This window comes from Thermobia domestica, chromosome 4, assembly GCF_964235325.1.
Source record: "Thermobia domestica chromosome 4, izTheDome1.hap1.1, whole genome shotgun sequence".
Lineage (NCBI taxonomy): Eukaryota > Metazoa > Arthropoda > Insecta > Zygentoma > Lepismatidae > Thermobia > Thermobia domestica.
In genome coordinates this window covers 288997157-289018160 of record NC_137457.1, presented here as the reverse complement: position 1 = coordinate 289018160, position 21004 = coordinate 288997157, and the positions used below count along the sequence as shown (strand labels likewise).

General features: G+C 34.3%; 1 protein-coding gene across 4 annotated transcripts in view; it reads left to right on the top strand.

The window, feature by feature from the left end:
• Nucleotides 1-21004, top strand: part of LOC145683535 (phospholipid scramblase 2-like) — a 78882-nt gene that overhangs the window by 49109 nt on the left and 8769 nt on the right. For 2 of the 4 annotated variants that reach the window (XM_081754881.1, XM_081754879.1), the window contains one exon: nt 191-454. In XM_081754881.1, the coding sequence (XP_081611007.1) occupies nt 191-253 (63 nt within the window). In that variant the 3' untranslated portion in view covers nt 254-454. Of the gene's footprint in view, nt 1-190; nt 455-4968; nt 5034-8372; nt 8484-11320; nt 11539-19271; nt 19440-21004 lie in introns of those variants that run through there. The other 2 variants (XM_081754880.1, XR_014131139.1) reach the window with 2 other exon arrangements.

Here is a 21004-nt window from a genome sequence, read left to right as displayed (position 1 = left end):
ATCATTCTGATTTCTTGAAACTTGTTTCTTCATACCCTCTTGAGGTTTCATGTATGTAAATGCAATAATAATACATTATAGAATTTGTAAATATACGTTTTTCCTTATTGAGAAAATACAATATTACTGACTGAAATATTTTAAAATTTATCACTTTCTAATGTTTATATATTGTTTTTGTACTTCTCAGGAATATATGTTTTATGACCCTCAACCATTCGGATCGCCTACATTCGACACTATTATTCCGTAAATAAGATCGCATCTGGTTTAAAAAAAAAAAAAAAAAAAAAAAATCCAAAACGTACCCTCAAGAATATACCAACTGGTCTAAATCTTTATCAAGAATGAATTAATAAATGAACGCTAAAACATGAAGTTAAAATATACTAATATTGCATTTTGATTGATTTTTTTTATTTCATATTGCTGAAATTATATTATGAAACTTATATTAAAATTGGAAACTAAGAAGCGAACTCTATATAATTACCTTTAAACGTATGATAGAATAATTACTTTAATATAACTAATAGCTCGTTCGTTCTGCACCAGCTTGTGATATTGAAAATGTTGTCCTTACTATATTGTAGTCAAAGTCCCTTATTTCACAAGAGGATCTGACTCAGGTTTTATTGCTAAAATCTTGCCTTCAGATGGAAAGGTAAATATACTCAATGTAAAGTTGTATATCGTAGGTTGAGTCAAATAACTAAAATACAACAAATTTAATTCGAGTTGTAAAACGTTCTGGAGGAAATGTTCTAAGAAATATAAGAATTCTTAGATGCCATAGAAGATCTCCTGTCTTTATTTCTGTGCCAGACAAAGAAATTAAATTAGATTCCAAACTAATGATTTTATTAAAAAAGTCATTGGATTTAGGAGTGGATCAAATTTTTTCTAGGGCGTTATCTCTTCTTCTAACGGTGATCTTGAATTCAACGTCATTATTTAAAACGAAATCATGATGGTTCAATACGTTAATTAAAACTATTTTCACAATGAGAAAGCAAATTATTTTACTATTTAGATATAAGTAAGAAAACTGCAACGAAAAGGAATGGTTTCTGTATGATCATATACATAGCAGTTTAAAGAAGTAGTGTTCATCAAACGACCACCCTAACAGTGATTTATTTGTATGGGGGAAAGTTAGAGAAATCCTCCCTCTTTCTGACTTTCCTTTCCCTGACATTAACTTAATTACTGTTTTCTCACGCTGGAAATAATTTCTACTCCTCTAAAAATTTTCCTAAATATTCTCATGAGCATTATAACGGACATTGCTATTATTGTCACCAGAAAATAGGCCGGATATTGAAACTATAACAGAGGACCTAGGGATTAGATTTTATAATAATAATAACGATCATTATAGATTTTCTGCCAGTATTGGCGGGTCACTTGCTGCAACTGAGAAGCTTCCATGCTCCACGATCTTCCACTAATCTCTTCGTTTTCGCGTATGACTTTTCTGTTTAGATATCGTTCATTAATTGTAGTCTCCTTAGCCCCTTTCCTCTCCTGTCACCATATCCTTTAGCATTCCTCGTGATACAGTTCCTTCCTAGCCAATGTCCCAACCAGTTTCCCTTTCTCTTCTTAGTAATGTCTAAAATTGTTCTTTGCTTCCCCACCATTTCTAATATCCTTTCACTTGTTTTCCGCTCGACCCAGCTGATTCACCCCATTGTTCTCCACACTCACATTTTGAAAGCTTCCATACACAGTACACAGTTCCCGATAAATAGCTGCTGCCGAATCAGTATTGTTTCGCCGTAAGAAAACGTATAACAGCTCGTACCTCGCACTTGGCGGGGTTTTCTATTGCAGCACACATTTTGAGACGCTACAAAAGTGGAACTAGAGATCAGACAACTTTCAGTCTACCAGGGCTGGATGTGCACTGATCTACCGCGCATGTCTGTGCAAAGATGGTAGCGCTTCCTTTACTACTTCACGCAATGACCAACCGGAGTTACTTTGAGAACGCTCCTCGTATATACATATCAAGATTTATAATAATGTCTGTCGAATAGTTTCGCAGAAAATATCCATATTTATTTATTTATTTTGCGTTCAAGAATTTTCTATTTGGCACAGTTGTCCATTTGTGGTTCGAACTTGCGCAGTAACTAAAATTTTAACCATTTAACATATAAAAGTTACTTTTTACACCTGGAAATAACTTTATGTGCAGAGGAACATATGCTTTGTACTGCAGTACCCACTTCCAAAATTGCATTCTCTGCATAGAATTATGCTTTAACAATGTTTGGTGAAGTTGCAGCTTATGCATCATGACGAGTGTCACCTCTTCTTTTGGAAGATTTTAACGGTGCATCCAATACTGATACCAAGTTCGTTGGATAGACATTGAACAATTTTGGTAGTACACTTTATTGCATTGTTGGTATTCTGGCTCTTAGCAAATTCTACGTATGTATTGTTCCCTGAATTTGAGTTTGAGTTTCCTCTAGGCCCTTTTTTGTAATCGGGTCTCAATTGGGATTAGTACATTATCGATTTACTTGGTCCTTCAATCAGCAGAATGATGTCAATTCTCTCTTCTTTCGTTCTCATTGTATATTCTCATTTATCAAGGACAAGAAAAGAAACAAATCGATAGTTCCTGGGTCAAAAAAAAAGTCTTATTTCTAAATTTGAGTCCCGTAGACAATCCTTGTTTCTTTCCTTCTAAATCGTAGCAAATATCTTTCACTTTCTGGCTGAAGAGTGGTTCCAACAAAAATATTAGACTACATATTCTCATTTTTAATAGCTTTTAATTGAAGATTACTGCCATATGGTTACGTTGACTTTAGATTCCGATATTACTGATATCACGAGTGGATCCATTACCACATCATTTCCATACCTCTTATATAATTACTGAACATAATTAAGACAAATTTCTGATATTCTTAATTTAGCACAATGTTTTCATAATCTGTATAAATATATCAGCAATTTTCTATTAATGTATATGTATATACAACTATAGTATACCTGCAATCAATAAAAATGTACCATTAACCATAGCAACGTCTATTTATAATAAATAAAATTTGATATTTTCTTGTTGATTAAACAAATTGTTGATTAGAAAAAGTTATAACAGGGTTCTTACTCAATAAAAATGTATTACTAGTAACAATGAAGAACTAAACAAAATTTTCATTATGCATTTACATTACAGCAATGTAATTTTATGAGATAAAGAAGAAGTGAAAAAATAATAAATAAAATACAATTACTAAAGGCTATTATAATTACTGCACCATCTTCTACAAAATATTATCATTCAATCAAATTTATTTTTGCAAGATAAGCGGAGGGAATGATAACATAAGTCGAAAAATGAAGAGCAAATTGCCCACAGTAGTTGAACTAAATGACAATATTGTTCTTGTAAAGTTTTCAGTGATGTTGTGTATAATCAATGGTAGAGTTTGCAATGTTGTATGCGTATCTCGTCAAACATGTTACATGTACGAAACAAAATCAAACGAAATGAACAATACAAGTGTTCTAGCTCAGAAGGCAGTAGACGAAGCTTGTTTATCATTTACTCGTAGGCTATCTCCTATGAACTCTTGGTACGTTTTTTTGAATGCTTACTTCCATATTTCATACAGACTTGAAATTCCATCGTGGTAAATTTGAGAGATAGATAATAAAGAAAGAGCAGCATAAAAGAGACGCACATACAAAAATCAATTTCAAAAAACATCTAGGGTTATTAATTGACATCCCAAACCAACAAACCCGTAACACGAATGATGGTAACATAGGCCGTAATTTTTCAGAAATTCAGAAAAGTTAGCTGAAATAGCTGGCATGAATTTAGAATTGATCAAATGCTATGGTGTAATTCTAGAGCGTCTACATGGTGGATTTGTAGTCGATTTGAAAACGTTTGGTGAATACACAAAACAAAAAATAGTAGATTTATATTTAAAACACTACAGCTGGTACGTATGCCTGTAAGTGAACGTAAGATACTACAAGGTCATGGAATCGATATGATAGCTTCGAGTATTTTTACCAATTGGCAAGATGCTGGAGGAGGCCCAAGAATGGAAAAATAAAGAAAGCAGAAATTATCGTGAAATGTTCACGAGGAAAACTCCTAGCATTCACACTAATTTTCTTTTTCTTTTGCTGATTTTCTTCAATATTAATATCAACAGATCCATGTAGTAGTGGCCTACGAACTCTACCTGAAAAGAAGCATGATCAATTGTCACCAGAAATACTAAATTTATGAGCAGAACCACCTTGTTTCATATTCGTAGACTCTGCTAATGGTCCTGAATAAGTTCAACGGCCAACAAAATGTCATTTTACAGTTTGTTATATTTCATGTTTGTTATATACATACAAAGGTGTGTTAAAACGTAAAGTGAATTTTCGATTTATTGAAAAATGTGCAGAGATAAATATCTGAAACTGTTAATTATACTTTCAGATTTAAATAGGTAATTGCTAATACGTACATTATTATTATAAATATGTGTCAACTTCTGTCGTTAAACAAGAGTACAAAGATATTTTATTTATTTTGCAACGCGGATTCGAATTATTTTTCCTCATTTATGTTTAATTTCATCAATGCTTCTAACATATTTTACCATCTGAAAAAAAAAAAAAAAAAAAAAAATTGCCAGATAAATTGATACCATATAGATGACTCCTACACGCGTAAAGGAAATAACTACATCACATTGTGCTTACTTTATCTGAAAAGTTAAATGAACAACCATAAAACTGACTATAATCAAATTTTTTGTGGTCATGTTATATCTAACGGAAATAAACAAAACATTTTAACTCAAAACAGAAAGATCTAGGAAAGATCTGAATGACAATGGCCATGAATTATAAATTAGAAGTTAAGAAAAAAAGTGTTTCATAATTTATTTTTATTTAGGTCGTAATTATCAGTATTTTTTTAAATTTCAGATAAGCTAGAAAAGTGGTGTCTATTATGCCACGTACAATAACTACTGGTTCTTCATATAGCCTCAGTAAGTAAGGATTTTACATACTAAGATACTAATATAACACATGCTCCAAAATTCACGCAAGAAGTAATTTTGATAGAAAACACAGGTTTACAGTTAGAAATATTGTAAATTTTTTATTGATTCATAAAGTATACAGTATAGGGTTATGTATGGAATAGAATATCGGATCTCCATGACTTTGCTGGCACATATGGACTCTTTTGTTGAAATATTCTATGACCGTTTTGCATAAATGTGGCTTAATTTCGTTGATACAGCGCTCAATTTCTTCCTTCAAGGCGTGGCTGGTCCTCGGTTTGTGGGCATTAACCTTAAACTTGAAAAGACCCCAATGAAAAAAAGTCCAATGGCGTTAAATCCATGATCTGGGCGGCCAGTTTTGATCACCAAAACGGGAAATTACACGACTAGGAAATGAGTCATGCAGTAATTGAATTGTTTCTTGGTCTGTATGGCATATTGTACCGTCTTGTTGAAACCACAAGTCGTCGTTCACATTCATATCTTGCAATTTAGGCACAAAAAACTGGTTTATCCTGTCATGAAGATGCAAATCTTTCCTAAGAATAGTCTGTAGAGAGCTTCTCGAAATGTACAATTTTTGACTACGGTCCCGAATTGATGTTCCTTGACTCTCATCAACACTCTCGTTGAACGACCTGTTGAAGGATAGCCAGAGTGTTTAAGATCACAAATTGATCCAGTCTGCCCATGTTTTTGTTTAATTTCTTCACAGTCGATGAAGTTAAGGGACTATTGCGAGCATATTTTGTATAAAAAAAAAAAAAATTGCGAACTGCACCTGCTAAACCTTCATTATTTTTAAAATTTTGCTCAACAATGAAAACGCATTGTTCTTTCGTGTAGCGGTCCATTTTTAATAACGCTGAACTCTCAACTGCTAATCTGTCTTTTTTTTTTTTTTTTTTCGTCGGCAAAACCTTACTGCACAAATGATGCAAAGTTCAAATCTTGCACGAATTTTGAGACACCCGTTAGTAGGTTCTGTGTTAGCAGTACCAATATATATTTACTTCCACTTTATTTTATGCACTCGTGTATACTCTGGCACATATACTTTCAGGCTATGGTGGCTCAATGATAGAGCGCTCACTTCTGATGCTTAGAGTTTCCTAGTTCGATTGCAGACCATGTGACTGTGGTGGACATCATGTCCGTAGGGCTTCTGGAGGTTGTTCCATTTCATTCCACATTTTCATTCTACCAATTTTTTCATAATCATTCACTATCATTAATCATCTATCCTCTGCAGCCTATAGGACATATTCATGGAAGTTAAAATCAGAAACTTCATTTCGTTTCATATTATTTTATTTCTTACAATTATTTATTTTTAAATTACATTGTTCCATTATCACTTGAAAGAAAGAAAAGAAAAACTTTTCATGAAATCTGACAATATATTGGTGGAAATAGTCACATGATACGTTCTCTAAATTTTAATGAAGAGATACTGGGCTTTCTTGAGCCTTCTATATTATATAAATTCATTCTTGCGACGTGTGACATAGAGCGACGCAACTAAGCTAGTTGTCGTCCGGGGCAAGAACTCGCCTCAATGCCCCTCCCCCCCTGATAAACCAAGCCAAAACGCTCCCCGACTACACCTGATATTAATGTTACACAGTAATTCTCTTATTCCATTATTTTTAAAGTGATAAAGCTTGATTTCAAAATTGCAGTACATAATTTAATTTTTAGTACAAGATAAAACACCAAACTAATTAGTATTTGATTGTCAAATAATCTGAGAGTAGCATGCTTGACATATTCTTATAGCCTTATCATAAGAACAGCAAATCATAATGTTTTGGAATTATATCACGGTGTGTATATGTGTAGAATGAATCAACAGTCTGTTGTTTTAGAATAGTATTTAATTGTCAAACAGTCAAGCTGTTGTCTCAAGTATCATACTCAGACATTTTGTAAATCTCCTAAATTAACGTAAATTAAATGAAAACACAAAAAGTTGGAACTAAAATTTAACTTTGCGAGATCTTTTGGCTGCAAAGATATTTACAATGTCATCAAAAGATAGCTTTGGAGCTAACTTATGCTCTATGGATATGATCCTAAGGTTGGTGAGTCGTTGTTGCCCTGTTAAGTTTCTGAGGTAAATTTTTATGATCTTTTAATTTGCTAAAACTCCCTTCCTTGCCTTATAATGAAAATAAATATTTGCCCAGTTTTGCGCCCTTGCAATCCGGCGTCCGGGGCACAAATCCCGTTTGCCCCCTTAGTTACGTCACTGGTGACTTACCAGAATTATAAAAGACAGCTAGAACTTATTTATACATATAAAATGTCCCTGGAATAGTTTCAAAGCTGATAAAATTTAGTAGTGATTTAGAACTCCTACTCTAGAAAAAAAAAAAAAAAACATTTTCTATTATTCTGCAACGCAATATAACTTCGTATCAGTGGTTTCATGTGTCAGCATTACTTAAAACCTCTTGTTCCCACATATCCTAATCGCTGAAGAATCTCCATGTGCAATAACTAATGAAAGGGTTTACAAACAATTATAGGAAAAGTGATTATCGAAACATATAATATAATCTAAGCAATAAGTACCATACCAACTAATATTTAAATATAGTTTGTGGTGTTATTTATAGTTTAAAATGTTTATTTTCTAATCCATCACTGAACTACTACTTAAAAAAAAAAAAAATAGTCACAGGCGCAAACTCTTGTATGCCGTGAGTGAATACATAACTCACTTCCTCTTACAGTTGACTAAAACATGTGCTTTATAGTCTTCCCTCTTCTCAAATTAACAGTGATCTTGTACCATCGATAACTCCAATAGGAGTCGATGTGTTGACAACACAAACAACACAAATCGACTTTCCGACAACAATTTTTTGTTATTGGCTGTAACACTAAGTATTTGACAATTTACTTCGTTTCTTCCAGTATATGAAAAAGGTAGGTCGAAAGTATAGCGTGAGTTACTTGCTTTCATCAGAACACTTAACATCAGCTACATCGTAATATTATTGAACATTGAAGAAGAATGACACAAAGAATCGACAAGCTAATATTGCACAACAGACTGCAGAACTCAATGCGGCACAACTGACTGCAGAACTCAGTCAGCATAGTCAATTAATAGTCAATTAATACAGTACTATACGTACTTTATTCTGTTGATTCTCGTTGACTTTTTGTAACTAAAGAAATTAAAAATAATTAATAACTGTAGCTTCTTAACACTACTGATAAAGACAGTGAGAAAGCTGTCGAAAAGTTTTCAGCAATATATATAGATACCTTTGTCTGCGTAAAATTCGTTTCTTTCTTTTATTTCAGTTTTTAGGTCTTGGTTGTCCAAAAAGAAGCGTATTATTCCATCGCTTTATTCCTTGGAGGATGTGGACAAAATTTATATTCTACCAAAGCCCATTATAGAGAGAAACTCAGGTAAGATATCAAAGAGGAATTACAAATATACTTTATAAGCTCGCAAGAGAGCACAAGGAGGATCTGTAATGATTACCTATTAGAAAGAACAACAACAAAAATGAAAAATGAAAATATGAGGAACAATTCATTTCGATAAACTTGTAGAGTTAATCGGCGTTAGTTTTTTTCCTAACCAATCACAAAGAAGTAGCTTACTAGGAGAAACGTTTATTACAATTGTCACAAAGCCTAATTTCTTTTTTCTAGCTAGCGAGGTCGATATGTGCGTCTTTGATGGTCCTGCGTATGTCCAACCGATATTCTATCCTCTGCCATATTCGTGCTAACATATCTGGTGGAATGGATTTGATTATGTTGGTTATTCGCTGTTAAAGGTGATTTAAATCTTGAATTTTTTAAGGATTCAAAGGGAAAAGTTCAAAGGCCCCAGGTCAAGGCTACAAGAAGGCCAAGCACTTAGGCCTCCTTTGCTGATCCATCTGTCAGGAAATCATCAGTCCATAGCTGCATGAACGTAATAACTGAAATAAAACGGTGATCTGTCATGTTGCATTAGTAGTGCTCCACGTACTCGATCAATGTCATCTATTCAGAGAAACACGAAGTCAGCCATAGTATACAGCCCGTTCACTAAAGAAATAGCCCTGTAAACAGTCAGTCATCAATCCACACCACACATTCACTTTTGGTGAATCAAATTCGTGCTCTCTACGAAGACCATCATTCATATATGAGAATGAATCTCCATGTCATTCCTCACAACATCTGTATATGTCCTTTTACAGACACAAGTGAAAGACGTCTTGATTGAAAAAAAAAAAAAAAAAAAAAAAAAAAAAAAATCGGCAAGGGATACCATAAAGGAAAGATTTTTCAATATCTCGCACCGTTTGCGAGATTTGAGTCAATTTCCGGTTGGAGTTTCTAATTCATGTATGACCAGTGTTTTCTTTCTTCTTGCATGCAGTATGTAATAAGCAAATACATTACTCAGACACAATTAATTATAATGTCAGTGATATATGGTGTTCATTGGGCAAAACACTTTTCATTATCATTTGACCATGAAACAAACGCTGGAGAGGTATACTAACCCCGTTGAGTTGATTTTAGTTTAGCGTCCCTTTCAGCAGCGAGGCTATATGAGATGTGGACCTACTGATTAACGTGGAATCCGAACCACATGAGCTCCCGCCGGGAATCGAACCCGGGTCTCCCACTATACTAACCCCGTATACAAATGTGAGGCCTTGGAATGTATGCTTTACTTTTATATGATGCTTTACTTTTTTAAAATTTCAACACTTCCAGTGTACCCCTAAAGAAATGCAATAAAGAAGTAACGGCCATGTTTCTTAAATATTCAATTAGAACTGAACAATCTACACAAAATTTGCAATCGATCAATGAAAACGGCATCTTTTTAGAGCTTGTGGTTTCCGAGATATCATTGTCAAAAAAATTGGCCACAAACATATAAACGCCCACAAATATATAAACTTTTCTTGACCAAAAACATATAAAACTAGCATTTTAATATATAGATGATTTTAACCTCTAGTATATAGCAATCCGAAGTTTTGAAGGAAACAACTAGTATATCTTAAAATTAAAATAAAATCTTAGCAAAGCAACCGGATATTATTAATCGGTATTACAATTTCGGTTATACGTCTTTGCCTTCATCAGTAACGTTACCTGATGGCAGCAATATTCCCGAAACCGTACTACAGAGCAGTAACAATAAAAGTTCGGTTTGGTGAAGCTAGAATGAGCAGCAGTCTGTATATAATATGATATTTCTGAAATACTAGAAGTTTTAAGACATGTATTCTGTACAAAAAAACTTCATCGTTTCTAATGCAGTTTCTTTAACAATATGAATAATCAGATTTACGAAAGAGATACGATGATCTATCATTGTCGTGCTTCTCTCGACTTCAAAGTTAATTGATTTAATGTTTCCTGTTCTAACATGTGCTATAAAAGCTGTGAGTAGCTTGCATTAAATCTATATTATCTTTATCGTTTCGTACTAATCTAACTTTTCTACACACTTAAAAAATCGTTACTGAATTCTCTATGTCTCTGTGTGTGTGTGTGTGTGTGTGTGTGTGTGTGTGTGTGTTATTTGCGAATATTTTAATTTTGAGAACTCCAGTCGATACAACATCAAAAACTATCTGAAAGTAATTAAGGAACTTTTCGCGTCACTCTTACCGTTCCCGAAATATTGGCCAAAAACGTTTCGATTTCGGGAGATTTAAGGAGCCATATCTCGGGAAGCAAAACAAATCATATTCTATGTTTAAATCTGATCTTCACGAGTTCTTAGTAGATAAATGTTACTACTCGGTAAATGAGTTTTTTGAGGACAATGTATATTATGAATGTGTAAGCCCATAAAAGTCATAGTTACATACGTATTACTCGATCTGTAAGTTTTTGTTATAGCATATATGTAATTATTCTGTAATTTTGACAACTGTATGCGTACTCGAGAATACTCTCATTTGTATGCAAAACAGGCAAATAAATAAATAAATAAATAAATAAATAAATAAATAAATATAGAGAGATTATATTTTGCGAATTTTTAAATTTTGAGCTTGGTATAAAGCCTGTAGAAGTTAATAAGAAAAAATAATTCTTTTTAAGTTCATTTTGTCAATGCTCTTAAAGTATTCTCAACTGTTTTTCTTTCTTTCTAAAATTGATTATTTATATTTTATTAACTTTGGGAAACGGAGACATGAACCGAACATACTCAATTCTTAATTTCAATATATTTATCCGAATATTTTGTGAGTAACATATTATCGTTAATTTTGTAGCTTACGTGAGGCTCCAGACAGACAGAAACGAGTACCAGCTCCTGGATAGTCAAGGCCAGTGCGTTTTTAGAGCAAGGGAGAACACTTATTTTTGGACGAGAAATGCGTACAAAGATCGCCCGTTTGAAATCACCATTGTCGACAAATACAACAGTGAAGTGATCCATTTAATTAGATTCTACGAAGTCAAATGTGCGCTGTGGCCTGTGTGGTTACAGGTATGTTTTCCATAAACTTTTATAGAATAATATTAAGATAAGACATATATACACACATATACAGGATGTTTCAAAGCAACACTGACAACTTTTGGAAGGTGATTCCTGATACCAAGATAAGACAAAATGTATAGACCAACCTGGGTGCACAAATGCTTCCTTTCGGAGTTATAGGCTGTCGAAAACATGAAAAAATAAACTTTAAAGGCCTATGGCTCCAAAACCATGGGACCTACCGTAGCTGCGTCAGGATTTCACTTTGGAACTAGTATGTGCCCTACACAAATATCTATGTTTCAGAATACTGTGATACTTCCGCTACGATTTTTATGGAGATAGTTGGTGCGTACATTTCAAATTATATACCCGTAGCCAAACTCCCTCTATAAAAATTGCTGCGTGAGTATCTTAGGATTCTGTGTGTGTGTACAGAGGTTGCCCATCCTCCGCTGCAAGAGCTTGAGCTTACTCAGTCACCTAAGTTTACCATTCTCCACCCCACCCCCCAAAAAAGTAGAGAAAACTGAAGCTAGTAATGAGAGAACCAAAATCTTGAGAGAACTTGCTTTGTAGATCTAAGTTTTATTCAGTTTCGGAACTTTCTTCCGTTATTAAAAGCATTACTATGAGCATAACTTTCGCTCTAAAGCCCGGCTGTGGACACCCCTTGTATATGTAGTAAGTATATTAATATACCTAGTATAATAAATTTCGACTACATATGCAATATTGAGGGCACGGTGGCTCAGTGGTAGACGGCTTACCTCTGGTACATGGGGTCCCTAGTTCGATCTCCGGCTAAGTAAGTTTGTGATGGACAACATCGTCTCCGTGGGTTTTCTCGATGTACTCTCATTTTCTCCCAGATTCTCATTCTACCAATTCTTCCATCATCATTCAATTGCTTTAATCATCGTCTCACGTAGCCCTCACAAGGTATAATCGTGGAACCTTGAACTAAAAGATTTATTTTCATATACAATATTTAAAATGTATAGTACATAATATTTATAACCGTCAATTCAGCATAAGACCGTTTATTATTATAATCTGTCAATACAAGTTAATAATTTCTTTAGAATATTCAGCAAGATATATTATACATTAACAATAATACACAATAACATTTATTATATGTTTTTTAAATTATTTACGATTAACGAAATGTTTTGTTGTAATGTCTGTCAGGTCGACGTCGAGTTTTCAACTTTTTCTGTTAGCAATACATTACTCTGTGCCGATTGGCAATTTAAACGTCCAAGCATTCTATGCCTATATTTTCTTTACTTTATTGTAGCCAAAATGTATCAGCTTTCGTTTGTTTCTTTCAATGCGTCTGAATTGTTTCCTTGTGTTCATGATACTAATAGTATCTGTCCCTGCTTTATAGCACGGCCAACAAGAGATGGTCTCTGACGTTTCTTACCACATGCGGTGGGACATTGCAGCCCCTACTTTGATACCAGTGTCACCAACCACGATCACTCTGTTTTATACCATTAACTAAATTGCCACTACAGTTCCACCGGAAAAAAAAAACCTTGACACGCGAGTAGTGGCAATGTCACTGCGAGCCGTCAGAGACGTTCTGTTACTGGACGCACTATAGCATCCTGAATGGCTCCAATATTCTGATTTTTGAAGTGTCTTTTTCCGATCTATATTAAACTCTCCATAGAAAGAGATAAGTATATATTTTTCTTTATTGTTATTGGTTTATGTTGTCTGATTGTTTTGTATTTTTTTTCTATAGAAACTTGCTGTTCTATTTTTCTCTCTGTTTTTAGTTTAACGCTCCACGATTATGCGCAGAGGCTAAGAAAGAGTGTAATAACGAGATAAATGATAATGCTGGAATAAAGAAAGTTGAAGGAAATGGTAGAACTCCGAGAAAACCCACGCACACGGTGTTTGTCCACTACAAAGCTCACTTGGCGTGGACTGCGATCGAACTAGGAACCCCACACACCAGAAATAAACACTCCACTACTGAGCCAACATGGCCCTCTGCTCAGGGCCGGCCCTAAGCAATTTGCCGCACCGTGCAATGGCATCATTTTTTGTCCCCTTCTTTCTCCAGAAAGAACAAATCTTAAACGTCACGATTCTAAGTATGCTACTCCATCATGAACAACGAAGGGGAGGGAAAGTGCACTCGTACTCAGAAAGGAACAAACACTACAAATACAATCTCGTTATGTTTGTTTTTGCTTTCAATAACGATAATTTATGTTACTGAAAGATAAAGCAAACAAACCTGCAGAGGAAACATAGTAATCCTTTTTATACAATTCAATCGAACTTCAATCTCAATATATAAGTTTGCAACTAGCTCTTTTATCTTTATTTCTTGATCTTCCTTCTACATCTGTTAAAAAATTAAAAAAAAAAACTTGTTTCCACCTTCAATGATAAGGAACTTGTTTATGACAAAGACAAGACTAGTTTTCATATCAAAGCTGTGGTAACTAACTAAATGGAACAAGTATTCGCTACTGTTCGAGAATTGAGTTCTTACATTTGACAACAATCAAGCAATTCATGCTGTGATTTGTTTGACCATTTGCTTTAGCACTGTCTATGTAACTTTAAACTAATGCGACCTAAACATGATTTATAAATGTAATATTCAAATAGAAGATCAGCTTAGTAAATTTAACTACCATCATCATAAAATCTGTTTCCAACAAGAAATATTTATTTTAACTAATATAGTTATGACAGATTTTGCCGCCCCGTGGCAATGCGTGTGTTGCACATATGACCCTGCCTCTGCTCTGCTATGCTATCATTGTTTCAATCTTTAATTAACTTATTCTATCTGAGTATCTCATGCATCACCAAATCTTTTAGGTGTCTTCACTTCTTCAGTTTCTTCTTTGTTAACGAAAAAATTCTTAGTTCTTTGTATTTTTCTCCCACGTATCGTCTTTTTATTTATTTATATATTATAATAACCTTTTCAATTTGCCACTCGAATACCTACTACCTGCAACTCTATCCATCACGACTCTGGAACTCACTAAAGAAATAATAAACACTTCTGACCAGAGTTTATACACTTGTTTATTAAAAACTAAATTACAGTGTAACGGTTTCGATAACTTAACGTTGTCTTCATCAGACATGTAACTTACTTTTTAATAAACAAGTGTATATACTCTGGTCAGAAGTGTTTATTATTTCTTTATCTACTACCTCTTTCAAGTTTATTCTCTATTGCTATCATCATTTTCCACTTCTTCTGCAATATTACCTACGAATTTTCCTTACTGAAAGAAAATAAAACTACGGACCACCACACTACACTTTCTCGCTCTAATTTCTTAGAGTAAATCATTGTTATGCTGCAGTATTTATTTACAAAATGCGAACAAAATTGTGTTTAGGGAAAACAGCCCGAAAAGTAAACTATCGTTTGTGAATTTTTTTTAAATGATAAATGACTATTATATATATTAGGGTTATTTATGAAACATCTATTTCTGAAATATGATTAAAATCGCCTGAATCGTTTTTGAGAAAATTAAAAAAAAAAAAAACTCATCCCCAAGAATAAACTACTTCTCATAGGTCTTTTCAGGATAAATGAGTTGTGCCATATTGTCATGTTATTAATGAAACATTTATTTATGATAAATGAACAAAATCGCCTGAGTCGGTTTTGAGAAAAATTGTCCGGAAAAAAACTCTCCCCAAGAATAAACTAACCCTTCTGGATTTTTCCTAGAAAAACGAGTTATACCATATTATGGGGTTGTTAGTGGAATATTAATTTATGAAATACTAGCAGAATATCCGTTCTTCGCACGGAAAAAAATACGATTTATTTTGAACATAAAGGAGTGAATTTGGATTTAAAAGGCATCGGAATTGTCACTGTTCATCTCAGCGACACCCAAAACTATGGATTCGGCACTAATAAAGGTCATTTTCGATCTGATATATATATATATATATATATATATATATATATATATATATATATATATATATATATATATATATATCCTCTCCCTCCTTCAAGTTGTAGGGCTGAATTTGGATTTAAACGGCACCGGAATTGTCATTGTTCGTCTCAGCGACTCCGAAAACTATGGATTCGACACTAATATCAGTTATTTTCGATCATTTATATATATATCTCCCCCATCCTCAAACTTGTGGTGCTGAATGTTGATTTAAACGGCATCTGAAGTGTCACTGTTCATCTCAGCGAGCCCGAAAACTGTGGATTCGACACTAATATCGGTCATTTTTGATCATTTTTATATATCTTCTCCTCTCTTTCCCATCCTCTATGTTATACCGTCAAAGTGAAATGATATAAAGCATCGCAGGCCCGAATTTAATCTGTGTTGAAAATTTGATCGAGAGCGGTAGGGTGGTTCAAGAAGCACGAAGTCACAAACATAGTTACTTTCATTTTTTATATATAGATGAACAAAATTGTTAGAGCGTTTTCGAGAAAATAGCAAATTTTGATTTTCACAACTCTCTAACTACCATTCAGTTGTTTTTAGAGTAGGAAGAAAATTAAAAAAAAAATGTTTCTAAAGAAGCTTATAAAAATCTTAAGGTTTAAATGTGATCTCGACATGTTGAACGGTATGGCTCCTAGGCGAATGGACATCTTCACATCGGGACAAACGGACTGACATAAAAATCCGTTTTTTGGCATATAGGGTCTATGAAACGTGTAAATCGGCTTAACACTTCGAATTCAATTTTTCACAATTATTATACTGTGTTCTTTCCTATTTGTAGCTCGAAAGTAAAAAATAAATAAACAAATAAATAAAGTTAAAAGAATTCATATCTAAATTGAAATCTTTTCTGTTATTCTGTGCTAAAATACTTTCATTATTAAAAAGAAAATGTTTAAAGAAAAAAACAGTCTGTTCTTTACAATTGTATGTTACAAAATCAAAAATTATTTTCTTGTATTGGAGCTTAATGTTTCGTTTCAAAAATGGATATATTTGTCATATAAACAGAAAACATCTTGTGATTTCTTAAACTAAAAAAAGGAAAAGATACGAAATAAAATAAAATAAATGTGTTAATTTTCGGAATGTCAAAAGAAGGCCATTTTTGACCCATGTACAGAGTGGCGTATTTAGGGGGGTGGCTTTCGGGCTTAAGTCCCCCCCCCCGAAATCTTACTTCGTATAGTAAAGTAAATGAAATATCTTGCAGAATTTTCACATTTCCAGGCAAAGTCCCCCCGAAAGTTAGCAAAGCCCCTCCCGAAACAAAATCGTAAATACGCCACTGCATGTACATTTTTTTTTTAAATATAAGAAATGAGTTTTGTTTACCAGAATAGGCACCGCTCACATCGAATGATTCGCCAGACGTAACTTATAGTATCTACGTTGCACTAACTAAAATATTGTTTACCAGTAATTGTTGTTTCTATCTTAGGAGAAACTCACATGAGACAAAAATGACCCATCTTCGCGTTGCAAGGTTTAAATATGATACAGGATGTTATAAAATGTGTAACAATATTTTTGGAACAGATTGCTCACATCAAAGTAAGGAAAAAAAAAAAAGTTCATATGGACATGTGCTCAAAAGTGGATAGTTTCGGAGTTATAAGGTGCAGAAGGACTAGCTCAGGAGAGTAATGCTCCCGGAAGTAGAAACGAGAAACAGTTCTGATTGGTTGGCGTTAACCACTTCTTGCCACGTTGCATTAAAATAGCAGAAATAAAAACGCTTGCTGCTGTCGGTTTTCGTGGCCGAGTGCGCTAGCGCTATAGGCTAGTCATAAATGCCTCTTTTGGCGCGAGTTCAAACCCGGCCCGAGGAAAGTTTTTTTTACATTTTTATAACACTTATTAAATTAAAATAATATGAAAATAATACTTAAAAAAGTGATTTATTTATTTTTGTGCAGATACTTTTGCCCTTGTACTCCATGATATAGGGCTCATTTTGTCCCCCGCTGTACTTCATGACCAATTTCGTGACCAACTTAAAACAACTGGCTAGGATAGCGCGTAAAACAGCTGGCTAAAGTAGCGCGCGGAAAAACGTACTTCCGGGAGTATTACTCTCCCGAGCGGGTCATGGTGCAGAAAACGTGAAACAAGTGAATTTTAAAAGTTCATAGCTCCACTACTATGGGACCTATCGCAGTCCAGTCAAGACATCACTGAGGGGCTGGTCTATGAACTGTCCAAATATCCATGTTTAAGAACGCTTCAGTACTTACACACCAATTTTTATAGAGGTAGGTGGAGAGTGAACAAGTACTCCCAAACCTCCTCTTTAAAAATGATTGTGCAAGTAGCAGAGGTTCTGAAAGATGGATATTTGGATAATTCAAATACTAGTTCATCAGTGATATCTTGACCCGACTACGCTCGGTCCTATAGTACTGGAACCATGAACCTTTAAAGTTCATTTTTTCACATCTTCGGCGCCCTGTAACTACGAAACTATGCTTTTTCGACCACAGGCTTGAAATGAAATGAAATCTTAGTTTTACGTCCCACGATTATGCCGGTTAGGCTAAAGGAGACGGTGATGATGAGAAATAAATGAAATAGTGGAACGAAGAAAGTGGGAAGAAACGGGAGAACCCCGAGAAAACCCACAAGCACGGTGTTTGTCCACTACAAAGTCCATACGGCGCAAGGTGAGATCGAACCAGGGACCTCAAGCACCGGAGGTCAACGCTCTACCACTGAGCCACCGCGCCCCCCGACCACAGGTTTGTATGAACTTTTTTAAAATTTATTTTGATGTGAGGAATCTGTTGTGACAGATTTTTGTAACACCCTGTATATTCACCAAAATACATTTTAACACTTTTGCTTTACAAGTTACAACGTATTACAGAATATGATCTTTCTGTGTGTTGGATAGCTATTTGCTATAACACAATCTCACTTTTCAGTACTACGTAGATGGCAGAACATATCACATGAGATTACATTATGAAGTAAAATTGGGACTATGCAATTTTTGGTTCACAACTTGCAATAATTCTATATAATTGGAAATAAATAAATGAGACGTATAGTCTGCCGAAAGTCCTTTATATTTTTACTCTGTCTGTCCGTGTGTGTGTGTCTAGGAGGCAAAATATTTCAGGTACTACTTGATGGACCACAATCAATTTTGGCTATTAAGTAGATGATCCAATGTTAGGAAACGAGTTTGTTGAATCCGGAAGTAGTAGAAATCAACCACTTCCGGTTTTTTACTAGATCGCTATAGAGCTAAAACGGTAATAGATAGCGTTAAGCGATTTCCTGCGATCCATTAAAAGTCCCAAGAATAGATTTTGTCCTTAACTCTGTACTAAACTGAAAAATATATAAATCCATACAACTTCTGGTCGCAATATTGATCTACATGTAGCAAAAATGATAAGAGATAGTGAGAAGTGGCTTTTCAGAGACCATTAAGAGTTCTAAGAATAGGTACCATCTTCTTTCTTAATCCTCTGTTCAACCAGGAAGTGGCAATAATTAACTACTACCGGTTTTAACGTTGGTCGATATAAAATGAACACGGTAATATATATCAAGAAGCATTTTTCTGTAACCAATTAAGCGTCCCAAACATGTGTTGTATCAATCTCTCTAATAAAGCCGAAAGTGGTAGAAATCTAATACCACTTCAGTTTCAATATTAATTGAGAAAATGTCACACCATAGAAACCAAACTCCTTTACGTGCTGTACATGTGACATGGTACTTGTTTTGTTGTTACAGGTTCTGCAAGTGTTCGTGTCTCCAGCTATATTAGCTGGTACCGTAGAAGAATGTATCACCTGCTGTATGCCGGTCTATATGATTAAGAATGAAGAAGGCAGAGCTGTGTTTAAGATAAAAGGACCACGCTGCAGGAGATCGCGTTGTGGTTATAATATTACATTCAAGGTGAGGATTCAATAACAAGCGAGGTCAGGATAAGGATATTGTTGAAGCCATTGAAAAGTCTAAAATTGTACGTATTCCGAAACATATCAACAAACCTCTACAGGACGAACTCTGAAGGGCTTTAGCCGACTAACCGAAACTTTGCAAACTTCTGTTCGGATGCACGTTAATTTGCAACATTTTTGGCTGTTAAAATCTGTGTTCAAATTACACAAAATATGGCGAAAGTTTTAAATTACTTTCCTTTCCATACGTGTAATTTGGTTTTCCAAACCATAGCTAACTGTGTTAGGTCAAATAGTGATATGCTGCCGAGTTTATCTATTGTAGTAGAGGTTCTTTTGGTTATGAGTAGGACATCAAGATTAGTACTAGCGAGATATTATCTCCCCTAATCAGCATGGCTTTTTAGCTGGCAGATGCTCCGTTACAAACCTAACTCTTCTTACTAATTTTATAGCCACGTGTTTTGAGGACAAAAAAGCAGGTTTATCTTATATATACAGACATCAGTAAAGCTTTCGATCAGGTCAACTATGACGTCCTCTTAATCAAACTGAAATGTCTAAACCTCTCAGATTTGGCACTTGATTTCTTTTCTTCATATCTCAAAGATAGTCGGCAAAGGGTATCGTACCGAGGTATACAAACTGACGATTACTGAATGCTCTTAGGGATCCCTCAGGGCTCAAACCTTGGCCCACTTTTATTTTTAATTTTAATTAATGATATACCCAATTGCCTGTAAAATTCATTCAACCTTCTATACGCAAATGACTTAAAGTTCGGAAGATGTATTAGTAATGACAACGACTCGGTGTCTTTACAAAACTATATAAATGCGGTTTCCAAATTGTGTCAACTCAATGATCTGAACCTCAATGTAAATAAATGTTTTATTATGTCATACTCGCGTAAAACACATCACTAAAATACAACTATTGCATTGGCAATGTCAATATTAAAAGAATAGAAGGGTTTAAGGACCTCGGGGTCACTTTTTACACCAAACTAACATTTTCCCACCACGTTAAAAAAAAAAAAAAAATGCGAGCGAAGCTTATAGAAGGCTGGGGTATACAATAAGAACTGGAAGGGATTTCAAGAACCAAGACACATTAAAAACGATATATAATGCAACCGTTAAATCGAAACTTGAATACGCTGCCGAAATCTGGAGCCATGCAAGCAAAAAATATAGTCGCAAAATAGAAATGATGCAATCAAAATTTGCAAGATACTTAGTTTTCAAGGAAATAGGCATATACCCTAAATTTGAAACATACCCATCTTTAATTAAACAACTGAACATTGTATTCCTTGACAGCAGAAGAAAAATTCGGTTACTCTGCCATCTATACAAAATTATAAACAACAAAACCCAAATGTCACAATTACTTGAACATCTGAAATATAAAGTTCCCAACATCAGAAGACGTCAAAAAGCTCGCTTATTTCACACTAGAGTATTGAAAACAAATATAATGAAAAACCCACTTATTTGGAGCATATGTGACCTCTATAACAAACTTCGTGTGGTTGATACAAGTATCGATATATTCAGA